Here is a 25,014-nt window from a genome sequence, read left to right as displayed (position 1 = left end):
AGGGAGAGAGAACAGCACTCTGAATGAAAGAGGGAGGGAGAGAGAACAGCTCTCTGAATGACAGAGGGAGGGAGAGAGAACAGCTCTCTGAATGACAGAGGGAGGGAGAGAGAACAGCTCTCTGAATGACAGAGGGAGGGAGAGAGAACAGCTCTCTGAATGACAGAGAGAGGGAGAGAGAACAGCTCTCTGAATGACAGAGGGAGGGAGAGAGAACAGCTCTCTGAATGACAGAGGGAGGGAGAGAGAACAGCTCTCTGAATGACAGAGGGAGGGAGAGAGAACAGCTCTCTGAATGACAGAGGGAGGGAGAGAGAACAGCTCTCTGAATGAAAGAGGGAGGGAGAGAGAACAGCTCTCTTAAAGAGGGAGGGAGAGAGAGAGAACAGCTCTCTGAATGACAGAGGGAGGGAGAGAGAACAGCTCTCTGAATGACAGAGAGAGGGAGAGAGAACAGCTCTCTGAATGACAGAGAGAGGGAGAGAGAACAGCTCTCTTAAAGAGGGAGGGAGGGAGAGAGAACAGCTCTCTGAATGAAAGAGGGAGGGAGAGAGAACAGCTCTCTTAAAGAGGGAGGGAGGGAGAGAGAACAGCTCTCTGAATGACAGAGGGAGGGAGAGAGAACAGCTCTCTGAATGACAGAGAGAGGGAGAGAGAGAGAACAGCTCTCTGAATGAAAGAGAGAGGGAGAGAGAGAGAGAACAGCTCTCTGAATGACAGAGGGAGGGAGAGAGAGAGAGAACAGCTCTCTGAATGAAAGAGAGAGGGAGAGAGAGAGAACAGATCTCTGAATGACAGAGGGAGGGAGGGAGGGAGAGAGAACAGCTCTCTGAATGACAGAGGGAGGGAGAGAGAGAGAACAGCTCTCTGAATGACAGAGGGAGGGAGGGAGAGAGAACAGCTCTCTGAATGACAGAGGGAGGTAGGGAGGGAGAGAGAACAGCTCTCTGAATGACAGAGGGAGGTAGGGAGGGAGGGAGAGAGAACAGCTCTCTGAATGACAGAGGGAGGGAGGGAGAGAGAACAGCTCTCTGAATGACAGAGGGAGGGAGAGAGAGAGAACAGCTCTCTGAATGACAGAGGGAGGGAGGGAGAGAGAACAGCTCTCTGAATGACAGAGGGAGGTAGGGAGGGAGAGAGAACAGCTCTCTTACCTGTGCAATCTGTCCTCCAGTAGTTCAATGTACTTTGTGGCGTTCTCCTTCAGCCTGCTCTCTGCACAAAGAGAGAGAGAATCAGAGAGAGACGCCTGTTACTTGCACTTCATTTGCCACTTGTATTGCCCACGGCGGGGGTATCCTAGCAACAAATCACAGCTCCAACGCCATTAAAACCCAACCAAGTCATTATTGATGAGTGCAATGTGGACGCCATTAGGAAAGCTAGACGTTATGGTGGTAGCGCAAAAAAAAAAAAAGGAAGGTGCGAAAAACAGAAGATGTTCGGTTATTCAGGGTAAAAAAAAAGAAAAAAAAGAAAAAGGAAAATTAAAAAACATATTTTGCTGTGCATGAACACTGCATAAATGGGAGGGCAGGATGGGTCTCTGAAGCTCCTAATTGAGAGAACGGGCCCGTGGGGCTGGAAGGAAGCGCCACCACGATGGGCACACTATAATATAAGGCCCTTAATGCCATGCCAGGTTTTTCGTTGAGGGGCACGAGATTGGACGCGTAGCTGGTGTTTCTGCCTACTGCCCCCCCCCCCCCATCTGCTGCCAGCCAGCACACTGTGCCTGAGGAAGCAGACACACGCATGCACGCATACGCAGTCACGCGCACACACACACAGGGGTGTGGGTTCCTCTGGAGCGCCTTCTCGCAGGAGAGGAGGGGAATGTGAGCGTTGTTAATGAGCTCATGTATGAAACATGAGAACAGAGTACCCCCTGCAGCGGCCCACCCTCTGAACACAATATGATGCACTTAACCCATTTTTGGTGGGAACCCCTTTTGGTGTTTTAAACATGTTACAATTTAGAAAAATAGCAGATCTACAAGCTCATCTACGAGCTTGTAGGTCTGCTATTTTTTTTTTTTTAATTGTGAAAATGTGCCTGAAATCTTTGAATATATGTTCTTTCAGAGCGGGTTTTTAACTCAAATTTTTGATACTGAGAGAGGGTCCCTGGAACTACATATTTTCAGATGGGGGTCAGTGGCCAATGTCATATATATTTGGGGTTCCTTGACATGAATATGTTTGAGAACAACTGACATAGAAACATGGGTTTTAAATAAAACTGTCAGGATTTAGAAGACTTTTATTTATTTTTTCGACGTCAGGCCTAAATGGGTTAAAACAAAACTCACTCCATATCTTACTGTAGATTGCACACCACGGTCTCGCACGCACGCATGCATGCATTCATATGGACACTTAATACTTGCAGACAGACACAGAGGAAAAAAAACACACACACCACACAGCGGAAATAATATGGTCTATATAGCATAGTAGATCACATTGTGAAATTCTGTGTGGCACACGCTCACACACATACATGCACGTACATGCATGCACCCACGCACACACACACACGACTGTCACATTTCAAACCATGTACAATTCAACCGACCACTTATATTCTGTGCATTTTTCAGTGGGGACGCACGCAGAGACAGAGAGAAACCTAATTGGGTCTCCAGCCTGAAATGAGAATCACACTGGGCTTTTGAAGTCTAATTTGTATTATTGTCTCCGGTGGTGGTTATTAGACAGCCATGACTCCAGGATGAGACATGTTGGGGGGGGGGGGGGGCACAGTGGGGGGGTGGGCACAGTGGGGGGTTGGCCACAGTTGGGGGGTGGGGGCAGAATAGCAATATGGATTTGAGATAGCAGTGTTATGTTACACATAACATGTGAGGATTGTTATACTGGATTCTGTAACTGTCACAGGCCTCCCTCTTAAAGATAAAGGATAAAGAAAACTTTATTGTCCATTAACATTTTGACGTAAAATGGTAAATTGTCTTTGGCATAGAGAAATTATACTTCCGTGAACCAGGGGAATCTATGACGTCAGGACTTCGGCTTATTTAAAATGTCCACAGCCGTTGGCACAAACAAGTCTTTTGTTGTAACAATAAAATGACACAATGGAAGATTAGAGAGACCACCACCACCACCAACTAATATACTTAAACCTAAAGATTTGGTTAAAATAACGTTTAACCCATTCTGAACGGGAACCCATTTTGGTGTTAGCATCATGTTATGCTTTAGCTATTGAAAAATAGCAGATCTACAAGCTCATAGCGCGCCACCGAGTGGCGTGCTACGAGCTTGTAGGTCTGCTATTTTTGAGAAATCGAAGAGCGACTGACATTTCTAGAATCTGATCTCAAGTCAGAATGGGTTAATCAGACCAGTGGGTGTCCAGTGGAAACCTCGTATGAATCTGATCTCAGAATGGGTTAAAATAACGTTTAATTCATTGGAGAGAAAAAACTGATTTATCCCACAGTGTGTAGGCTATTTGTGTGTCTCACACTAACACAGAGAGAGAGAGAGAGAGAGAGAGAGAGAGAGAGAGAGAGAGAGAGAGAGAGAGAGAGAGATCATAACTGCTTGTCATGTCCGTTGAAAATGGACAAATGGGCTCAGAATAACAGGGCCGGTGGAATAGATATCACACATGTGTCGTACTGTATATTATGGTATTATGTTGTGTATGTGGACCAGACAGACGACTCACTTACTGTAACAACCTCTCTAATTGCTGTCTGTTCACTGTGAAAGAATATATATATATATATATTCAAAGATTGGCACCGCATTTTCACGATTTCTCAAAAATAGCAGATCTACAAACTATGAGCTTGTAGATCTGCTATTTTCCAACAGCTAAAGCATAACACATAATGCTTAAAAACACCAAAAAGGGGTTCCCGCCCAGAATGTGTTAAACCTGCACGGCAAGCTGCAACTATGGGTATTTATTTGCACCTCCTTCTAATTGAAAGTGAATAATGCAGCATAAATAATTTCCTTCCCTGCCTTCGTAACAAACGAAAGTGGCCCCTGCGACTATACTAGGCCTCCTCCTCCTCCGCGTCGTCAAACTAATTAGAGGAGGCTCCCGTTATATGTATGCAAGCGCAGCAACCAACCAACCCACCGACGCACACACGTGACGCACGCATCCCGTTATGAACGGGGTGTACTAGGCATAATAAGGCCGAAGAGGAATGCTTGTGTCTGGGTAATTGAGTTGAAGGCACTGCCAGCGACTGTGATTAATGTCTCTCAGCCAGCAGCAGCAGCAGCACAGCAGCCCTGCGCTGTTTTTCGTTCCGACATTACAGCGCCGCTTTGCTGCAGGTAACACAAACACAGTGTCAGCATTAATGCACAAACATTCACCATTATATTCACCATATTACTGTGTTCATGGTACACAATACATCTGCTCTTAACCCATTCTGACCTGGGAACACATTCTACTAAATGTCTTCTAAATACTGACAGTTTTCTGAAAAACCCTATGTTTCTATAAGTCAGTGGTTCATGTCAACCAAAATGATATGTAATTGGCCACCACTGACCCCCCCCACCCACCCATCTGAAAATATGTTGTTCCAGTGACCTCCCCAGAAGCAAAGATTTGAGGTAAAAAAAAAAAAACCCAGGATCCGTCACGGCTCTGGGAGGAAAGCACACAGCATAGCAGACTGCAGCTAGCACAGCACAATAATACAGTATACTGTACGCCATGCACTAATAATCCATTCCATTTTCACAAATACAGCGCTTTTGTGTTCCAAAGTTATAGTCTACTACGGGTTACGGGGGGTGGATATCCATTTCACGTTGGCTGTGAGATTCTCTGGCTTGAAATGACACTGTTCGCTGTTTGTTTGTTGTTGTGGTTGTTATCATGTCTGATATGAAACTCAGCAACCAGTTTGTTAACCCGTTTTGACCTGAGGTCAGATTCTAAAAAATGTCTTCTACATCCTGACAGTTTTCTGAAAAAGCTATGTTTCTATGTCAGTCGTTCTTCGATAAAAAAAGAAATAGCAGACCTACAAGCTCATAGCACGCCACTCGGTGGTGCACTATGAGCTTGTAGATCTGCTAAAGCATAACATAATGCTAACACCAAAAGGGGTTCCCGCCCAAAATGGGTTAAAAAAAAAAATCACACCCGTGTGAACCGAGTGGTGCAACTCCCCTCTCTCTCTCCCCCCCCCTCCTCTCTCTCATTAGCAGGCAACAGTGTTTGTTTCTGGCAAACAGCGCCCCTACTGGTACTCATTATATGATGCTCATAGTCACACGGACAAAGCTGTTCCTTGGAGTGGTTGCACCACTCAAAAAGACGAGGCCTCGAGGGTTACTCGACTGTGGACGTTTTTCCACTGCTGATTGAATCTGCGTAGACACTAAAGAGACAGGATGAAGAGAAGTGAAAATGCATGGTCCTCAAAAGCCCTCTATACCCAAAGACCTTCTCACATTCCTTGTTCCACTTAAGAGTGGGCTTTTCTTTTCTTTGTTGTGGTGGTGGTATGTCTTTATGTTTTAGCGATGCCAGCGAGACTGTGACATAACTAGTTTAGTTGACACAGATTTGAATGTAAATTACTACCATCTCCAGAGGGGTGCAGTGGGAGCTCCGAGCTCAGTCAACACTCCTTTTATTTATTTATTTGCTTTGGTAGTCTTTAGGGGGTATTGGAGGTTAGACTACCTCTCTGACAACTCCACAATGGAACGCTATTCTCTGCTGGAGAGACAGCAAAGTGAAAGCTGACACAACATTATAGAGACAAAAACCAGGAAATGCATGCGCTCCCTCCCTCCCAGGCCCAGTTAACCACCACTATACACTGCTCTTAATCACACCAGACGCTCTTTAGGAAGAGAGAGCTGTCACACATCCCTTTAGGAAGAGAGAGCTGTCACACATCCCTTTAGGAAGAGAGAGCTGTCACACATCCCTTTAGGAAGAGAGAGCTGTCACACATCCCTTTAGGAAGAGAGAGCTGTCACACATCCCTTTAGGAAGAGAGAGCTGTCACACATCCCTTTAGGAAGAGAGAGCTGTCACACATCCCTTTAGGAAGAGAGAGCTGTCACACATCCCTTTAGGAAGAGAGAGCTGTCACACATCCCTTTAGGAAGAGAGAGCTGTCACACATCCCTTTAGGAAGAGAGAGCTGTCACACATCCCTTTAGGAAGAGAGAGCTGTCACACATTCCCTTTAGGAAGAGAGAGCTGTCACACATCCCTTTAGGAAGAGAGAGCTGTCACACATTCCGTCGAGCGCTCAACAAAAGCACCCTGAAAAGAGGAAAGAGTCATGAATAAGTCATTCGCGTCCGCTGCGTTGCTGTCGTGGTTATTTAATTACATGGAGTGGGATGACAACGATAGCGTTTTGTCACGTCCACTTTGTGCTCGCACCCAACACTGCAGGACTGGCGTGTGCGTGTGCGTGTGTGTGAGTGCGCATGGCGGGAATTGTGGCCTGGCGGTCGGACATTCTCACAAATCCCGCTGCAGTCCCACAAATAACCCATTCAGGCCTGACGTCGAAATAAAAATAAAAAAAAGTTTTCTAAATCATGACAATTTTCTGAAAGATCTGAGGCACATTTTAACGATTTTTCAAAAATAGCAGACCTACAAGTTCATAGCGCGCCACTTGGTGGCGCGCTATGAGCTTGTAGATCTGCTATTTTTCAATAGCTTAAAGTTTAACGTAACACTTAAAACACCAAAAAGGGGTTCCCGGCCCAAAATGGGATAAATCCAATTCCCGTCACAGCGCCAGAGGTGACACTGGGGGTGACAGCAATATGCGAGGAAAGGAGGGGTTGTGATGCAAGCTCGGCTCAACAGGATGTTCTCTATGAAAGAAAAAACGAAATGAAACTATGAAAAAGGATTGAGACGACTACAGTGAACGTACAGTACGAGGCTCTGAGATATAGTCGTATGATGGCCTCGCCACAGATCACAGCCGTGGGGGTTGAGCTCTCGATGCCAAAGCACAGAGGAGATAAATCATTTGATGAATCAACAGAGAGCCACTAAAAGGGACCCGATTCATATTCGGACCACATTAAACCGCACTGACCCCTGGGGGGGGGGGTCATTTACAACTCTTGTTCTTCAGCCGTTCCATTATTTATTGGTGAATTTAGTCTCACTTGAGATCTCTCTCTCTCTGGGGGATAAAATTATACTCTCTCTCAACGGGGAATTAAACCCCCCATTATGGGTGAGGACTGTGGAATCATCAGCACTCGATGATGCCAACGGCAATTTACAGCATAATGGTTCCAAGAGCAAAACGCTCCCTCACCACGCAGGGCGTCAATGTTCAGTCAGGTTAAACCACTTAAGTCCTATTTGCAATAACGTATTAGGGCATTCACTTCTAGTCATTTTTACTAGTTGACTAGTTTACTAGTCGACTAGTTGTTTAACTAGTCGGAGAGGGGGGGGGGGGGGTGACTACATTGTGTACATTGGTGACTATAACTATATATCTACCTGATCTTGTAGGCCTACAAAATCGTAACCGGACGCTGCCAGATCCAAGAAGCTTGCTACACACAATTGTTTCACAGCTTATTGGGATCTGGGATCTCGGGAGGCAATTCGATGACGGGGCTGTTCCTTTTTTTCCAAGATACTTGGTAGATGATTGGATGGGACCGTCTGTCTATCACCGTCCGTGTGGGCGTGCAAACACAACCAATCATATTGACGTGTCTACGTGACGTAGGAGGAAAGCCATAGACATATTTCTCGTCCGTCGTACGTCCGAAGGTGTCGCGCGCCAGAATCGCCGATCTACAAGCTCACAACGCGCTGCAGCGTCGCGTTGTGAGCTTGTAGATCGGCGATTTTTCGCGAGACCGACCGCAGATCAGCGTAGCCGAGCAGCGGCCCGAAAAAAACTACAACACAACAGCTGCTTCTATATCCCATTCTGAACGGGCACCCATTTTGGTGTTAGCATCATATTACGCTTTAGCTATTGAAAAATTGCAGATCTACAAGCTCATAGCGCGCCACCGAGTGGCGCGCTACGAGCTTGTAGGTCTGCTATTTTTGAAAAATCGAAGAACGGCTGACATTTTTTTAATCTGATCTCAGGTCAGAATGGGTTAATAATGAAACTGTCAGGATGCAATAGACCTTTTTTTAATCTGATCTCAGGTCAGAATGGGATATAGCGTCACATCCGGTTTCGCACATATCCCGCCCTTAGCTCACGCTGATTGGTTCGAACCGGAGCGCGGCTCTGTGTTAGCTCAACTCCCTGAGAGATCTCAGATGGATGCTGTATTGGGGAACATGGTTACTCAATACCGCCCTCATCTGGCAGAGTCAGGTTAACAAAATCGGGGAATAATAAATAAAAATAATAATAATAATAATTTTATCAACTAGTACCAACAAGGTCAACTAGTGGATTTACTAGTTGACTAGTTGCCTAATGCCCTATAACGTATAACATTATTCCGAAAATAGGCGATTTATATTTTTGTTTTTTTTAAAGATTTTCGAACAATGCACTGCTTGTAAACGCACTCTTCTTTAGCTTCCTTTGAAGATGCAACACTGACATGACAATAAGGTATTTTCAGAAAAGAAGCTTCATGTGATGAATGACACTAGTAATGACACTAATGTCAGGCGGATAAGCATATGCAAGATGTGCCTCAAAACCCCCGAAAGGTGACTTTGAAGCTGGCAAAAAAGAAAGAAAAAAATATATATATCCCCTGCCCCTCCAGCTATAAACAAATGCTAATGTTCTGTTCGTGGGCTATCAATTTCGAGCTAGTGTGCCAGCCCCTTATTACCCAATGGGATGACAGCTTAACCCATTTAGACCTGACGTCGACATTTCTCTTTTCTAAATCATTTTCTGAAAAACCTCATGTTTCTATATCAGTGGTTCTCAATATTTCATGTCAAGGACCCCCAGAAATATATGTAATTGACCGCCGACCCCCATCTGAAAATATGTTGTTCCAGGGACCCCCCTCCCAGAAGCAAAGATTTTAGTTAAAAACTCTGAAAGAATATATTCAATTTCAAACATTTGGGCCACAATTTCACGATTTAAAAATAAATAGCAGACCTACAAGCTCGTAGGTCTATGTAGGCTTGTAGATCTGCTATTTTTCAATAGCTAAAGTACAACATAATGCTTAACCCATTTTGGGTGGGAACTCCTTTTGGTGTTAGCATTGGGTTAATAATGAAACGGTCAGGATGTAATAGACATTATTAGAATCTGATCTCAGGTCAGAATGAGTTAATGAAACCCCTGCGCTCGGTGTCATCCAGGCTCAGTGGAACTCTGCCTGCCACATTATGGCCGCCCACTTTGAGCAAGGCACTATACCCAGTCATTAACCCATTTAGACCCGAGGACCATTCTACAAAATGTCTTCTAAATCATGACAGTTTTCTTGGAAAAACCAGTCAGTCGTTCTCAAACATGTTCATGTCAAAGACCCCCCAAGAAATATGTGTAATATTGGCCGCCGACCCCATCTGAAAATATGTTGTTCCAGGGACACAGGGACACCCCCCCCCCCCCAGAAGCAAAGATTTGAGTTAAAAACTTTGGCTCTGCAATAATATATATTCAAAGATTCGCGAGCCACATTTTCACGATTTTTCAAAAAATAGCAGATCTACAAGCTCGTAGCCAATTAAAGCATAACATAATTTGCTTTAATTAAAACACCAAAAGGGTTTCCCGCCCAAAATGGGTTAACTCACCATATTCTCTTCCCACACATTGATGTGGTTTACTTTACAGTTTACACACACACACACACACCTGATCCCAATCCCTTTGTTTATCCACATCAACGTCCACGTCTCAATATATGAATTCTCTCCTCTCCCATCATCAGTGTTGGCAAAATATTACTTTAACACTAATATACTACTTATTACTTATTACTTTTAAAAAAAGTAATAAAGTTACACTACTTATTACTCCCTGAGAAAAGTAACTAGTTACTTATTACTTTACTTATTACTTTTTTCTCTCGCCCCCAGTAATTGCATATTTTGTCCCCAAAAGTCTTACTTTGCATTTTCAACATTAGCAGTCTCCCCTATTCTGCAGTGTTTATTTAACTCATGATGATGGATCCATTTGTACACATAGATTAGAAGTAGATTTCGACATGGAATATAGCTTCTTCCGTATGCACAACTTGCAGCGGACAATAATGTTCATCTCGTCTTGATCACGGACATACTCAAAATAATGCGAATACTTCCAAGTATTGAATGTTATAACGCTTTGTTGTGCCGGTGTTTTTGTCTCCTCCACCTCCTCCATTGTTAGTTTATTTACGTCTCTTCTCTCTAACAGTGCAGTCTAACGAGTTACACACACTAGTTTAGGTTGTTGTTCCGTCTTCCAGACGGTTTAAGGCCCGCCCTTCTGCATCCGATACTTCACACATACAGTACGTACCGACGGGTGTGCATCGTTTCCGTATCCGCTCTAGAGTCTAGATCTAGAGCGGATCAGCAGTCTGCAAAGCAACTTGACCCCTATCCAGTCTACCATTATAAATAAACACTCAAACCCACAGTTCCACCAAGGCTCGTGAAAATAGTAATAATATTACTTTTGAAAAAAAGTAAATGTAATATTATTACTCAAAATGTGAAAGTAACTAGTTAAGTTACATATTACTGGAAAAAAGTAATAATATTACTGAAAGTAGTATATTACTTAAGTTACTTGCCAACACTGCCCATCATTGGCCTCCCGTTTCCCTGGGTACTGTAGGCCTACTGCATAATATTATCCCTCCTCCTCCTGAAGCATAGCATGCGTCTGTCTGAGGATACGTTGACGTGAACTGGAGTGTTTGATCCTGATCGCTGCTGATGAGATAAATACCCCCATATCCCCCATAACCCATTCTGAACGGGAACCCATTTTGGTGTCAGCATCATGTTATGCTTTAGCTATTGAAAAATAGCAGATCTACAAGCTCGTAGCGCGCCACCGAGTGGCGCGCTACGAGCTTGTAGGTCTGCTATTTTTTTTTTAATCGAAGAACGACTGACATAGAAACATGGCTTTTTCAGAAAACTGTCAGGATGTAGAAGACGTTTTAGAATCTGATCTCAGGTCAGAATGGGATAAGGATGCAATCCTGGCCTGAACCAAGATGTATACATGATGAAATGGTGCCCCCTAGTGACACTATGGATTAGAACATGCCTTCAACAGAAGACAATGGGATGAGGATGATGATGATGCAATCCTATATCCCAGTCTTAACCCAGTGTAGACCCGAGGACGCATCTGTGACAAAATGTACAAAGTGTACATGTACATTTTGTACATTTACATACATTTGTGTAATGTACATTTTGTACATTAATGTACATTTTTGTACATTAATGTACATGTAAATTTTGTACATTAATGTACATGTACATTTTTGTAAATTAATGTACATGTACATTTTTTTATTTTCTACAAGCTCATAGCGCGACACACAAGCTTGTACAGTGTATCTGCTATTTTTGAAATGTTTTGATTATTTTGTGCAGTGAACGTTTTTTAACAACATATTTTCTGTGGCCAAATACAGATACTTCTGTGGGTCCCAAAGGTTTGAGAACCACTGACACAGAAACGTAGGTTTTTCAGAAGACTGTCAGGATTTAGAAGACATCTGTGGAATCTGGTCTCACAGAAGAGGATATTAGATCATTGCTAACTGTGCCCTGGGGACGTGACGCCAGGCCAACGTCTCGTCGTAGTCCAAGTTAACCCAGGACTCATCACTTCACCGCCCACCTGCCACCTCTCCTCCTCCCCTGTCTTCAAGGCTCGGAGTGGAATGACCTTTGTTAGAAATGCCTCTGTGACTGACGGGCTGGGTTTAGCAGCAGTGCAGCTGGTGCCGTCTTGTCAAAATTCATTCACCTCTCAACGCCGAACCACCTCAAGAAGGGTTTTAAGCTAAATCCCCCCCCCCCCCCCGCCGCATTTTGTTACAATTGTGTTCAGAGTGGGTACAGAGAGAGGCAGGGCTGGCCTGGGACAAAAATTCGGCCTGGTCATTTTCGCGTGAATTTGGCCCAGACCGCCCCCCACCACAACCAGCGAGCAGATAGCAGAAACTCTACCGCCCGCTCCGTCGCGGCACACACACAAACAAACAAGCCCCTAATACCACCACTTTTACAGAACAACATAAATGATACAAACCAACAGACAACTACACTACCCTTTGTTGCTCTCACAAGAATGTTGGCAAAACGATTCAAGATAGAAGAGGGTTTATTTGTCAGTCACTTTGTCTGCCAACAAAACAAAAACACATTTTTTTAAAATCATAATCATAACTTGAGGGTCTACAAAGTTAAGTTACTGCTAGCAACTAAAGTTTTCAAATAAATGTAGTGGAGCAAAAGCACGACATTTGCCTCTGAGATGTAAGTAAACAGAAAAGTCCTCTCTGATTGCATTACACAACGTCAAACTCACCAACATTGCAGCTGTACGAAAAGCTTGAATTATTCTCTTTCTATCCTCAAAGTGTTTGTTTAATGAAAATCCACTGTAGACATTATATGAGTTATGAGTGTATGTTACTTTCTGTCCTTGCAGGTGATTCTTTGCAGTTTGCTCGTTAGATATCACTCAACTTGCCCTGCGTATACCACCTGTAGGCGCTTTAAAGTTGTCGGCGAGTCATCAGATCGTTATGTATTTCACACTGCAGCAGTTTTTTTATTAAATCGTCTGTCATTATATCGTTGTAGCTTTCACACTAAACGATTGGTCGCAGACTAGGCATCACACACTGCAAGAGTTCACCGAGATGCGATCCAGACCCGATATTAATTTGTTTCTATTTTATTATTTTTTTTACATCTCACGCACATGCATGATGCCGTGATACAAGCGTGAGACCGACACAGAGGACGCCCCTCTCTCTCTCTCTCTCTCTCTGTGCATGCCACACACACAGGAATAGCCAGGCTACACACACACACACACACACACACACACACACACAGGAATAGCCAGGCTACACAGACTGTCACAGGACGCCCCTCTCTCTCTCTCTGCATGCCACACACACAGGAATAGCCAGGCTACACAGACCGTCAGAGGACGCCCCTCTCTCTCTCTCTCTCTCTCTGCATGCCACACATACAGGAATAGCCAGGCTACACAGACTGTCACAGGACGCCCCTCTCTCTCTCTCTCTGCATGCCACACACACAGGAATAGCCAGGCTACATACACACACACACACACACACACACACACACACAGGAATAGCCAGGCTACATACACACACACACACACACACACACACACACACAGGAATAGCCAGGCTACATACACACACACACACACAGGAATATAGCCAAGCTACACAGCGTAATGTTTGTGACAGCGTGTAGTGTAGCCTACGTGGGCTGCAGTGAGACAGGACGTTAAACCCATTCTGACCTGAGATCAGATTCTAAAAATGTCTTCTACATCCTGACAGTTTTCCATTCTGACCGGAGATCAGATTCTAAAAATGTCTTCATGTCAGTCGTTCTTCGATTTTTGGCGCGCTACGAGCTTGTAGATCTGCTATTTTTCAATAGCTAAAGCACACACACACACACACACACACACACACACACACACACACACACACACACACACACACACACACACACACACACACACACACACACACACACACACACACACACACACACACACACACACACACACACACACACACACAGTTTGACTCACCGTGCTGCGCTCCTCTCTGCCCCAGCTCCTGCTTGAGGAGCCGGTGCTGCTCCTTCCTCCTGGACAGCTCCTGGCCGTTCCCGGAGCTCAGCGCGTGGAGCCTCCTGGCCAGGCCCTCCAGACGGTCCCGCTCTGCGCACACCGCCTTGACCTCTGCCCTCAGCTCCTTGGCGCTGCCGAAGTCGTTACCTGTATATATATACACACACGGTACAACGGAGGGCGGCAAGGACGTTAGAATAGCTTCTTCCTCATCGCCACAATTAACACATCCATTAAAAATGTCTTTGGAATCTTGACAGTTTTCTGAAATACCTCATGTTTCTATATCAGTGGTGCTCAATATTTCATGTCAAGGACCCCCAAAAATGATATGTATTTGGCCGCCGACCCCCATCTGAAAATATGATATTCCAGGAACCTCTCAGAAGCAAAGATTTGAGTTAGAAACGCCACATTTTCACGATTTTTCTAAAATTGCAGGGCCTACAAGCTCGTAGCGCGCCACCCAGTGGCGTGCTATGAGCTTGTAGATCTGCTATTTTTCAATAGCTAAATTATAACATAATGTTTAAAACACCAAAAGGGGTTCCCGCCCAAAATGGGTTAACACCTTGAAGGCCTGGGGTTATGTAATCCATTAAATCATAGCGCCCAGTGATTTATAGCAGCGGAGCACATTTAGCGACGGACCGTATGCTATCCCGGATGTGGCTGATGTAGCCAAAACACCCCCGAGGCGATCGACAACAACGGGAGGTATGATTAATTCTACCGCGACTAGCGACGGGACCGCGGTGGGCCGTCTAACACACACTTTGCTTAGAACTGGACGGATGATTTAGATCAAGAGTTATTAATGTTTTAAGATTTTCAATCTCGTCAGCTAAAATGGGGGGGGGGGGGGGGGGGGGGGGGACATTTTCGATGATGTCCCACAGTTACGCAACATCGAATGTTGCGCAACAGACGCTCCCAGCCTGTGGAGCGATGCGATCGGTTTTGATATCAATAATCGCTGTCCTATTAATCAATCTCCGTTTAGGGCATCGCACGTAATTAATGAATCGGACGGAGACCTCCGTCTGGGGCCCTTTAATGGGAGCGCTCCGATCACTGATGCGCTTAATTAAGTCGAGCTAATGGGAAGAGATGGAGGTACAAATGAGGTAAACAAATAAAAAGGAGGAGAGAAATGTGTGTGTGTGTGTGTGTGTGTGTGTAGTGTCAGTGTGTGTAGTGGAGGAGGGATGGGGGTGTTCGGGGTCACCTGAGATGGCTGCCAGTTTAGCTTCATGCAGGGCCAACAGCTGAGTCTCTGTCTCGCTAACTTTCCTCCGTAGGCTGCCGGACAGCCTTTGGCTCATCACCACCTGGAGAGAGAGAGAGAGAGAACAGAGCAAGAGGAGGAGAGGGAGAGAGGGAGAGAGGGAGAGAGGGAGAGAGAGAGAGAGGGTGAGAGAGAGGGTTGGCTCCCTGAAACTGACCGTTCAGGCACAAGGGTCCCGAAGGATCGCAACTCAACCCCGACTTACGTCCCAGTAGCTAAACCTCGATCAGAACCACTAGGGAAAGACAGGTCCGCACGATCTGTTGGAACCACTCCAGAACTATACTGTGGACCGGAACTGAGAGGTACAATTCTGGTATGGTGTTTAATGCCAGAAGTTGTTTTATTATTCTCTTTTGTGGCATATACAAGACAAGTTGAAGTTATAGTGAAACAGTCTTAAGGTTTCCAGCCGTATAACACCGGCGTTCGTTCGTTCTTATTAAACTTCACAGATACATTTTCCTTCCTTCCTCTTTCCGTGTCCTTTCTGCTATATGAATACTATACGCATGCGGCGTGCGTGTGACGGGCCAACGCGTTACTCTGTCCTTTCTGCTATATGAATACTATACACATGCGGCGTGCGTGTGACGGGCCAACGCGTTACTCTGTCCATAACCTTTAACAAAACCACAGAGAGGCTCTTTCTTTCTTAGACCATTCTGGGCGGGAACCCATTTTGGTGTTAGCACTATGTTATGCTTTAGCTATTGAAAAATAGCAGATCTACAAGCTCATAGTCATGATATGCCAGCAGACCTACAAGCTTGTAGCGCGCCACCGAGTGGCACGCTAAGAGCTTGTAGGTCTGCTATTTTTGAAAAAATCTAAGAACGACTGACATAGAAACATAGCTTTTTCAGAAAGCTGTCATTTTCAAACAGAATCTAGAATCTGATCTCAGGTCAAAAAGGGTTAAACAAGGGAAATATGAAATACAGCCCATACAGGATGTCGTTAGAATGTCACGGAGGAATGAAAGGCCGTGCCATGAACCTGCCAGGGGGGGTTCTCATCACCGGGCTGATGACTGTCATGCAGCCCGCCTCGCCTCGCCCCCACCTCTGGAGTAGCCGCCCTATTTCCAATTTCCAATACTTTCTACTCCACTACATCTCAGATCCAAACTTTTGATTTGAAAACTTTAGTTACTAGCAGTATTGTCAAAACAGCACACACACCGTGTGATGCATTGTGAGCTTGTACATCTGCTGTTTTCAGCGCACAACACCTGCACCATTTTTTTAATTTCGAAGTCAGGCCTAATGGGTTAATGTCTGAGCAATCACACAGTCAAGTACAGCTACAATATAATGACACTTGACATTATCATCTAGCTGGTTCTGCCTAATTAATAATCTGGTGACAGGCAGTCAGTAGATACTCACTGCGTTGACTTAGTGTTCTTCATTAGATATTCATAAATCTTTAAGCCGTTGTGTGTTGAGAGGGTTACAGGAATAGATCTGGGCTGTTGGAAGAAAGGCTTAAAGCTGCTAGAAGCAATAATATGTCACATTTTTAATGACCTTTATTTTTGTAGGTATTCAGACAGCCAGCAATGGGTAGAACGCTCCCCCCAAAAAAGTAGTCCCTGTGACACATCTATGCAGATCCTGTAAATCTGCATTAAAAAATGTTCCTAGAAGCTTTGTCATTAGTCGATTTACCGGTCTGCTTCCTGATTGGTCATTGGGACCGGGTTCTTTTTTTTTTGACCAATTCTAGGAAATTCTTTGAATGCAGATTGTGGCCCCTAGATGTGTCACAGAGACTACTCATTGCTGGCTGTATGAATACCAAAAAATTATAATAACAAAATGTCATTGAAATATTGCTTATAGCAGCGTTAAGCCTCATATATACTTTGTAGTGCAATGGTGACGCTTGCAAAATAACATAAGAATGTTTTATGTAAGAAAATTTAGCGTAAGAAATTTTAAGTTTTAACGTAAGAAAATGTAACGTAACATAATTTGACGTGACACGACGTGACTTAACATAACATAACATGTAACACATAGCATAACATCCATGTAAATTAAGCCTTACTTTGGCTGTAGCTTCTTTGATTGACAGATTCAATGCCTGCTCCTGATCCTGGAGTCTGAAAAGAGAGAGAGAGAGAACAGAAGAATATCACAATAACACCGAGCCAGATGTGATCTGGCAAAGCTCTGCAAGGTGCTTCATGTTAATATGTAAATGAACAGTTAATTGCATGGAGCAGTGAAATCCAAACAGTACATACACACCCAATTAATTCTCCCTCGATTGGGGAGATTTCAGGATACCGAGGCCATAAAACTGCATTACTGTAAACTTCATTATCTGTTAACTTAATACGGTGGTTACACGCCATGTCTGAAATTGTCTGTCTACACTTTGGTAGAGTTGAAATTGGATTAATATGGAGGACATCTTTCTTTTGAGCTTTTGATAAGGCTGCCTGGCAGTTGGCTAAATACGAGTTGAACATGTTTTGGATCTGTTTAAGTTTTACATTTCCTGGAGTGCATACTTAGTTTAGACTAGTCATTGGTTAGGTATAGATGTGCTGCCCCGTGGGAGGTTAGGTTCAGGGTGAGGGTTTGAGATAGGTTGTAGTTGTAGGACTAATGACTGGTCTAAAGGCTCATACATAGTCTGGGTTTTCGGTGGTGAGGTGACCACCGAACTACAACATGACGTCACGAGCCGCGGTGAAGAGCAAACCACCGCCACCGCTCCAGCCCTTCTCTCTGTTTTTATTCACCACCGCTCAACGTTATTTCAGCTCCGGTGGTCACCTCACCACCGGAGCGGTGGTCACCTCATCATCGAAAATCCAGATATGAATAGTATGACTAGTCTAAACCAAAAACTGTCTAAACTAAGTACTGCACCCCATTTCCTACGTAGATCATTATACGAGACAATCTATCTGAATACGGTATAAATAAAATGTATAATTATTATTGTTCAATTTAAATGTATTAGTATCTAGGGCTGCATTAGCCTGGTTGTGTGCTATGTCAGAAATTGCTTGCTTACCTAATTATGCAAACATGTAAAAGAAAAGCCATCATTAACCCATTTTGGGTGGGAACCCCTCTTGGTGTTTTAAGCAGTGCGTTACACTTTAGCTATTGAAAAATAGCAGATCTACAAGCTCATAGCAGCTTGTAGGTCTGATATTTTTGAAAAATCATTTCAGCTCCGGTGGTCACCTCACCACCGGAGCGGTGGTCACCTCATCATCGAAAATCCAGATATGAATAGTATGACTAGTCTAAACCAAAAACTGTCTAAACTAAGTACTGCACCCCATTTCCTACGTAGATCATTATACGAGACAATCTATCTGAATACGGTATAAATAAAATGTATAATTATTATTGTTCAATTTAAATGTATTAGTATCTAGGGCTGCATTAGCCTGGTTGTGTGCTATGTCAGAAATTGCTTGCTTACCTAATTATGCAAACATGTAAAAGAAAAGCCATCATTAACCCATTTTGGGTGGGAACCCCTCTTGGTGTTTTAAGCAGTGCGTTACACTTTAGCTATTGAAAAATAGCAGATCTACAAGCTCATAGCAGCTTGTAGGTCTGATATTTTTGAAAAATCATGAAAATGTAGTGCAAATCTTATATATATTCTTTCAGAGCGAACGTTTTTAACTCAAATCTTTGCTTCTGGGGAGGTCCCTGGAACAACATATTTTCAGATGGGGGTCGGTGGCCAATTACATATAGTTTCTGGGGTCCTTGACGTGAAATATTGAGCACCACTGATATAGAAACGTAAGGTATTTCAGAAAACTGACAGGATTTAGAAGGCCTAAATCAGGCCTAAATGGGTTAAGATCACAAGGTAATAACAAGAAACAAAAACGCATTAGTAAACAGAAAAGAATGGAGCATGAAATTCATCACACTCAGTCTGAGACAGACAGTTCCCCTGAGGCGCGACTAATGCACAGTACAATCCAGCGTGTTAAAACTCACTCAGAGAGAGGGGTACAAATGGAACCGTTAAGCGTTAGTTTGGTTCCACTGGGCCCATAATAATATCATAACAGTCAGTCAGATGGCACCACGGCACTGCTGTTGTGTAAACTAACGTTCAGCCGTCTAAACACGCATGACAGCCGAGCAGTGACACGCGGAAAATGCAGATCACCTTTTGTTCTAATACCGGTGACACCGCTGGGAATTACACCTCGGTATTAGCCCTTTAAGACCTGGGAAAATATTCTACAAAATGTCTTCTAAAATCACGACAGTTTGCTTTGAAATTGAATTTTCAAGCTATGAGCTTGTAGATCTGCTATTATTTTTCAACAGCTGAAGTTTTATAAATAATGGTTAAAGTGGTTCAAAGCTAAAAAAAAGGTGACACAGATGCCTTCCAGGTCTCGGTGTGTTAAGAGGCGAGTGTCACGCGTTGATGAAGGGGTGCGATACAATCAACACGATGACCCAATGCATGACAACCTGGATGGAGATGTACAGCTGGATATAATATCCAATCTCAGGCCGCCGCAATTTCAATCAGACGCTCGCTTTTGCATTCCGGTTTGAGGTGAGGACGTGTCAGATATCAAATTATGCCACAGATGGCGGGTCACGCCACTGAGAAGGCGATAAGTACAATTTACATGTATTTCTAAACCGGCGGAAGCAGAAGAAAAGGGCTTTCCGTCGGCAGCGGAGGCTCGCTAGGCCATTAAACGCATTTAGACCTGAGGACGATTCTAAAAACAAATTGTCTTCTAAATCCTACACGGTTTACTGAAAACCCCCATGTTTCTTTCTGTTAGTGGTGCTCAAACATTTTCATGTCAAGGAACCCCAAATATATAAAGTAACTGGCCGCCGACCCCCATCTGAAAATATGTTGTTCCAGGAACCTCTCAGAAGCAAAGATTTGAGTTAAAAACGTTCACTCTGAAAGAATATACATTTTCAAAAATAGCAGACCTACAAGCTCATAGCGCGGCACTCAGTGCCGTGCTGAGCTTGTAGATCTGCTATTTTTTGCAATAGTTAATGCTTAAAACACCAAGAGGGGTTCCCGCCCAGAATGGGTTAACACCAGACAATATGATGCAAAGTATTCATTTGCATCAGAGGAAAAGCCATTAAAATTCAAAACAGGTTCAAGTAGGTGAGAGGGAGGATGATCGCAGGAGACGCATGGATTAAAAGGAGATAAAGAGAAAAGCGGAGATGAGATCAAACTGTTTTGACACTTTCTCTCTGAAACTGCAAATAAGCACTGGAATTGTTTGCCATGTTTCTCTGTGGATTTCTCCGGCTACTCCTTGTTGACGTCACACCCTAAAGACAGGACATTTTGCCTTCTTTTTACTCCCTGCAGGCAAGTCGCTTGAAATTCTGGGCCCCATGACAACATACAACAGTGGAGAACAATAACAATATTAATCTTATTATCATCATTATTATTGTCATCACGCCCGTAAATGATGGTAACAACTAACTAACAACAAGCAAATAGTAAACATGTCAGGAATGGCAGTGGCTCAGGAGGTAGAGTGGAAGGTTATCGGTTTGATCCCCGGCTCCCCTGAAGTGTCCTTGAGCAAGACACTGAACCCAATGAGCAGGTTTGTGTCTGTCTGTGAATGTAATGGCACTATCATCATCATCATCATCATACTATAATTCTAACAATGTCTGAGTGTCTGTGTGTCTGTCAGAAACACTGCCGTAACTCCTTACTGCCTGCACCAATCACTCCCTTTTCACACAGGCATTGACCATATGAATATGGAGGGCGTAACGAAGCCCTTTTTTCGATTTGACACATTAATGATTATTAATTAATTGATTAGTCAATTACAAACGCACCCGTGCGCAGTACCCCCCACGGCCACAAGGGGGGGGGGGGCAAATAGATGTAACGGGTAAGGGCTAGTAGTATAAATACACCATTTTATGGTAACCACTAGTGATGTAGTCTCACCTTTCTGACAGTCAGTGAAAATGTAGAAGCATTTTGGCATGGGTTATAGAAAGGACCGATTGATAAATGCATGTATCATAAAATGTTTATGATAGTCCTGTTTGTAGCCAATATGCCCCCTAATTTAAGAACTACAACAACAAATGAAATGAAAGGGCAAACGGCCAGAGATGTCTCACCCCCTTATATATCGAATGAAGATTTTAGAGGCTAATCTTTCCAGTGAAACAAAATGTCAACAAAATTAATCAAAGAAATCAACCAAAGCACAAGATATTTGTACAGGATCTCCTCACTGGTGGTCAGTAAGAATACATTGACTGACTCTAGCAGGAGAACTCATCCAAGTCACTTCGACTACGCACGCATTTGTACTTCTTCTGTTGTGTATGTATGTGTCTATGGAGTAAAGTCTATGGTAAAGTAGTTTAATACAATATAACTTATACAATTGGGAGGTTGTATTTAGTCTGAGTCTCTCTGCTCTTCAATTGAGATCGTTGCGCAGGAAACCGGGTTCAAATCCGGAGTGGAAGAGGAAAGTTACATAGTGCTGCTTTAATTAGATGAAAGAATGACCAGTGAAGCCCGTCTCTATCATGCTTTCTCTCGCTCTCTCTCACACACAGACACAGAGAGAGAGAGAGAGAGAGAGAGAGAGAGAGAAGCCGTTGTTAGGCTATTATTTATTTCATATTGAATAGTAGTATGCTACAACAAGCAATCAGTCTCTGCTGTAGTAGGATGATATGGGTATACAAAAGCTCAACGAAATGGCTTTGAGCTCACGGTTTAAGAAGCTGACACAGATAAGTGAGATAACTCCCAATTATAGCCGACAACTCCCCGATAACCTCCCTTAATCCCCCGATGAGCATCCATCTAATACCTCATGAGAAAATCATCACAGGAAAATCCAAGGGTTTCGCTGCGATCTGCACATCCCACCCAGAATGGGTTAAACAATGTTGCAACTTCAGCCCCGAATCGTTCCAAGTTTACCAAAGTATAGGTGTGAAAGTAAAGTGCAGAGAAGAATGATGACGCACGCACTGTCGCACAGACTGCCTCCGCACTTTCATGGGGAGGGGACAATGACCTTTGAGCTTGACCGTGATGTAGACAATGCTGAATTGTGAACTATGTTGGCCCAAATTCGAGACGGCAGAACAATGAAAATTGTTGTGTAGTAAAAAAGAAAATGACCCTGAGCTTCCACCTTGACCTCGAGGGCAGAACGGTGAATTCTGCAAACGTCTTCATGCTGTGTTGTTATTGAAACCATCCTATGAGGTTTCATTCTAAACGTGTTCATGCTGTGTTGTTATTGAGGCCATCCTATGAGGTTTCATTCTAAACGTGTTCATGCTGTGTTGTTATTGAGGCCATCCTATGAGGTTTCATTCTAAACGTGTTCATGCTGTGTTGTTATTGAGGCCATCCTATGAGGTTTCATTCTAAACGTGTTCATGCTGTGTTGTTATTGAGGCCACCCTATGAGGTTTCATTCTAAACGTGTTCATGCTGTGTTGTTATTGAAGCCATCCTATGAGGTTTCATTCAAATGTGTTCATGCCGTGTTGTTATTGAGGCCATCCTATGAGGTTTCATTCAAACGTGTTCATGTTGTGTTGTTATTGAGGCCATCCTATGAGGTTTCATGCAAACGTGTTCATGTTGTGTTGTTATTGAGGCCATCCTATGAGGTTTCATTCTAAACGTGTTCATGCTGTGTTGTTATTGAGGCCATCCTATGAGGTTTCATTCAAACGTGTTCATGTTGTGTTGTTATTGAGGCCATCCTATGAGGTTTCATTATTATTTATTTATTTTTTATTTTTTTTATTTTTTTTAATGAACCCTACAAATTAAAAAAATCTTCCCCCCAAGGGGTACCTAAGTCAAAAAAGTTTAGGAACCCCTGATGTAGTTGATTAACAATAATTGTAACTCTTGAGAGTTAATAAGGGTCCATTTGGTTACTAACTCCATCTTTTAAATGACCACTGGTGGTCCCTGGACCACTGTTGATCCAATTGATCACCATAGCAACCCCAGCCTAGGCCTGATTAGGTAAATTCCCAACACCTGCTAAATCCTCCAAACCTGTATCTTGATTGGAATCAATCTCCACTCACACTCCTCTCAGTCATGCAGCTACACAGACACATCCCAGGCACACTTTGGTAGGCCTATAGCCCTGTCCTGTTTGGATGACAATATTGCCTTTCCAACAGATTTTATTTTATTTTTTTTAATGAAAAAAAAAAAACAGAAAAAAAAACGATGATCGATTATTAATTTTCATAATCGATTTCGGGTCCTATCAACGACAATCGATTAATCGATTAATTGGACCCATCCCTATTAGCCATCCTATGAGCCATCCTATGAGGTTTCATTCAAAACGGACCCCAGTGAAGATTGACATAATAAAAGTACATAATTTGAAGCCTCTATGGAATCTCTTGTCACCAATGTATTGGTGGTATCAGTACTGCTTTATTTTAAACCTACTAGACGTTGTGCTAATATATGTACTAGATTATTGAGGTACAAAAGTGATACTAGAATTCTGAATGAATTATGTTTTCTTATCATAATTTGACATTTCACTATTTCATAATGGCAACTGACACACTTCAAACCATACCAGTAGGTACAATGACAAGAAAACTAACCTTGAAGTCCTATTTGTTTTTAATGAAAAGAAAATGCTATACTATATAGTTTGACACAAACTTTGACCTGATGATGGTCAACATTTAATTTCTCCCCAGAGCAAGCAGGCAGGCTCTATCAGCTCAGTGGTGAACTAATCCGGGTTCAAATCCGGGGTAGAACAGAGAAAAGACAGCAAATCGTAGCATTTCTCTTCAACTCATAGTTCTCTAGCAGCCCCATGTGGCCTTTAACAGTACTACAGGTAAATATCAGCAGCAAGCTTTCAATCAAACATGTTTTTGGGGTCATTTTTATGTCGCTTTGATTGATTTTTATTAATTTAATCTGGCACGCCCCCCTTTCCTATACAAGCCCATTGTAACTTCAAACTCCATCTCAACCATGATTAGATGGACTCATTGGAAAGTGATGTCTGGTAGTTTTCAAAAACAATTATAAAGAAAATAAATCAAAAAAGTAATTGAAAAAACACGGCCTTTATCGTTTTAGGGGCGTAGAAGGACGAGATCAGTCAGCAGAACCAGAACCAGGGACGGGTGTTTCTGATGAACCCATCATGGCGTGTCTGATAGAATTAACCCATTTAGGCCTGAGATTTGTGCCGCGTTTTCATGATTTTTCAAAAATAGCAGACCTACAAGCTCATAGCGCGCCACTCGGTGGCACGCTATGAGCTTGTAGATCTGCCATTTTTAAACAGCTAATGTATAACATAATGCTTAGTTAAAACATCAAAAGGGGTTCCCGTCCAGCATGTGTTAACATCAGATATCTAAATGCTGAACCAAGCAACTTGAAAAGTGTCTCTGGGGTGTTCACAAAAAGCCTGAATAGACGTTAAAATAACCCCAAACTTGTTTGAAAGTGAAATGAGTAAATAACCCATTAAACAACACGGTACCACAATAGACAAACAAAAAAAGGTTGTTCTTGTCTTGCTCTCACCGGAGGCGGTTGCATGCGGGTCCTTTGTCTAAGACAAATCTCTTCCTCGGGAGACAAATAAAGCTTGAACTTGATCACGGGAAATTTTGTCCACTTCTGATTCCGGTTTTGTGGTTTTCCTGCCTGATGACTACTTAAAACCAGTGACTACAACATGATGTGCGTTACCATCCGGCTCCCGACCGGAGCATAAACCGGAAAAGGAATGCTTCCCAGGCTACATTGGCTCAGGGGTAGAGTGGCTGGATGGTAACCGCAAAGTTGCCAGTTCGAACCAGGGCTCCCCCA

General features: G+C 43.4%; 1 protein-coding gene across 1 annotated transcript in view; it reads right to left on the bottom strand.

Annotated features, from left to right (window-relative positions):
* disc1 (DISC1 scaffold protein) overlaps positions 1-25,014 on the bottom strand; it is a 68,447-nt gene that overhangs the window by 25,099 nt on the left and 18,334 nt on the right. The window contains exons 7-10 of the mRNA XM_083774993.1: positions 17,179-17,233; positions 15,064-15,166; positions 13,794-13,982; positions 1,155-1,215 (exon numbers count right to left, since the gene is read on the bottom strand). Of these exons, the coding sequence (XP_083631119.1) occupies positions 1,155-1,215; positions 13,794-13,982; positions 15,064-15,166; positions 17,179-17,233 (408 nt within the window). The remainder of the gene's footprint in view (positions 1-1,154; positions 1,216-13,793; positions 13,983-15,063; positions 15,167-17,178; positions 17,234-25,014) is intronic.

Source organism: Protomyctophum parallelum (genome assembly GCF_964188405.1).
Source record: "Protomyctophum parallelum genome assembly, chromosome: 10".
Classification (NCBI taxonomy): Eukaryota; Metazoa; Chordata; class Actinopteri; order Myctophiformes; family Myctophidae; genus Protomyctophum; species Protomyctophum parallelum.
This window is presented reverse-complemented; position numbering and strand designations above follow the sequence as displayed.